We start from the raw sequence: 2,500 nt of genomic DNA, 5'->3' as shown, positions 1-2,500 counted from the left end.
GTTCTGCTATGAACACAAACATGGTAATTATATATGTTACAATAGAAATTAAAATGACTTATGCTTTATTTATTCATTTATTTACTTATTTATTATTTAACTTTATAGATGTTTACAAAATAGACTTAAAACAAATGTATCGCCATTACCGTCATACGGCGTCTTTCCGACGTGCCGACTTTGGATATTTTCAGGAATATACTATGCAACCATAATAATGTATGAATAAAAAAACAAACAAGCTGTGTACACTCATGTGGAATAGATATAACGAGTACTCTGAATGCATGTTTATAATATTTTTTTATCTATAAAACTTGTTTTAATATAGAAGTGTTATGTTGTTTTAGGAGTATATTCTTCAAAGCTAATAGTGTACTTGTTGTTTGAGAATTACATACAAATATATAAAGCAGTGATTTAGCAATATATCATTACTGTATCATTCTACCCCCCCCCCCCAAAAAAAAAAAAAAAAAAAAAAAAATATATATATATATATATATATATATATATATATATATATATATATATATATATTCAGACCTGAAGATGGAATCCAGGTGGATTCCGAAACTGTAGTCTCTTTTTAAATTAAATCTAGTTTTACAGTGTGGGTTTTTATACCATAGTATCAACACGGTAGTGTGTTTTCTCCTTTTCATATATATATATATATATATTATAATAATAATCCCTGATATCTATCGCATTCGTTCAGATTCTTAGGTCAAAATCACGAGTTCGCTAAAATAGTAGCTCTTATTACCGGAGATTGCATCAAAGCTGTGTATAGATATATAAGAAACATAAAACATGTATTCATTCTACATTCTCTCTTCACAAAAAATCTGCACAGTTTCGAACGTCGCTCTCCCTCGTTCCGTTCCCCGGTGTTCCTCGTGGTCCGGCCCGGTCTTGGCCAGAGGAACGGCGTGCGTGAAGGAGACCGCAAGAAACGACGGTAGTGTCTGCACGTGTCGCGTTCGGCTCGTAAAACAACATGGGAAGGCCAGGTTAGATGTGTTTTGTGACGTTTTCTTGGGTAATCACGTCGTTGTATGTTGCAAGTGAAGTGAGGATATGATTGATACATGGCATGTCAAGGGGTTTTTTTAGCGAATGTCGATTCATTAGCTGTGATGATTGTTTTTGTCACGTGTGCGGTCGGCAGTGCTTGGGGATGGAGTCGTGGTTTTCTTTGGATATTTGCCTGAGGATTTTTAGATTTGTACTGTAAATTCGATCATTCTAACACTAATTATTCAACTCGCCTAATTACTCCCGGTCATTGGTCGATGCTAGACACGTGAGGTAAATGTGTGTACATGTGGACGCAGGTCAATGCTTGGCCTGTTAACAACGTGTTTGCTTCGTTTAACAATTAAAAACTAAGTTTTGATCTTTCTTGTACAATATTATTAAGGGTGGTAAATCTTATTAACAAACCCCCCTATTTAAAACTTAACTTTACTATGTATATTGCTGCATCTTTTCTTTAAAAAAAAAAATATTGTAATCTGTGATGGTGGTATTGTCCAGTGATTACCCTGGTCTCTGGAATGCCCTGGCAAAGGTCGAGACTTAATCTATGTTCTGGCTTGATTAAACTTTGAAATGATCCTTAGTTCATGACAGGTTGTTAGGGAGATTTAGAGGCTCTCATTTCCCTGAGTAGACATGTTAGAGGTATGTTGGGCTTTTGCCATAGTTTCATAATCTGTGTGATATTAACAAGTGACCCAGAAACTGCTAATTCTTTGCAGTACAGATATGGTCACAAGAGACTAAATCCCCATCTCAATTTTTTAACAATTCAAGAGGCTGTGATTTGGCATCTCCCTCAAGGGACATGTCCAAGGAGAGGGATGATGGGAGGCAATGGCCCCAAACACTCCCTTGACTAACATTGTCTTCACCTAAGTATACTAGGCAAGACAAGAGCTGAAACTTGGGTGATGTGGAGTTGGGGCTTTTAATAATACTAATTATTTGGGGTTTGGTGTGTAGGGCAGGAAGACTGGCAGGTGCATTGTATTGTAAAGATTTACCTTTACCCAATTTTTATCCTCTATATTTTTTTTAATTAGTCCTATTGTCCTAATTGGAAATAATTTATAAGAATTGAAGATAAAGGAAGTAAGAAAGATATACTAACGGTTTTTATTTTTTGCAGTTAGAGGTATTCAGAGATTTGAATATTTGAATAGTTTATATGGCTAGTGAATATATATTAAGCTAGGCCTATGAATGTTTTAAAAGACAGAGGAATGAGGCTAAGTCAGGTTGAGTTTAGAGGAGGAGGGGGAACAATGGCTGGAGTTTGGTCTACGTGCAAACTGGGTGGAAAATAGAAAAAAAAAAACAAGAATATAGTTTATTGAAATACATCATCCTTTCAGATTTTTCACCGCGTGGTGGTGGGTTCCGTGGAGGAAGGGGTGGAGGAGACAGAGGATTCTCCCCTAGAGGCCGTGGCGGAGGAGACCGAGGATTCTCA

General features: G+C 36.2%; 1 protein-coding gene across 1 annotated transcript in view; it reads left to right on the top strand.

The window, feature by feature from the left end:
• Positions 1-889: 889 nt before the first annotated feature.
• The window catches only part of LOC125038918 (rRNA 2'-O-methyltransferase fibrillarin-like), a 3,832-nt gene continuing 2,221 nt past the window's right edge, over positions 890-2,500 (top strand). The window contains exons 1-2 of the mRNA XM_047632582.1: positions 890-1,016; positions 2,403-2,500. The exon at positions 2,403-2,500 is cut by the window's right edge and continues 124 nt beyond it. Coding sequence (XP_047488538.1) covers positions 1,004-1,016; positions 2,403-2,500 — 111 coding nt within the window. The 5' untranslated portion in view covers positions 890-1,003. The remainder of the gene's footprint in view (positions 1,017-2,402) is intronic.

This window comes from Penaeus chinensis, chromosome 26 (assembly GCF_019202785.1).
Source record: "Penaeus chinensis breed Huanghai No. 1 chromosome 26, ASM1920278v2, whole genome shotgun sequence".
In the NCBI taxonomy this organism is placed as follows: Eukaryota; Metazoa; Arthropoda; class Malacostraca; order Decapoda; family Penaeidae; genus Penaeus; species Penaeus chinensis.
The sequence above is the reverse complement of the archived record's forward strand: the minus strand, read 5'-3'. Positions and strand labels throughout refer to the sequence as shown.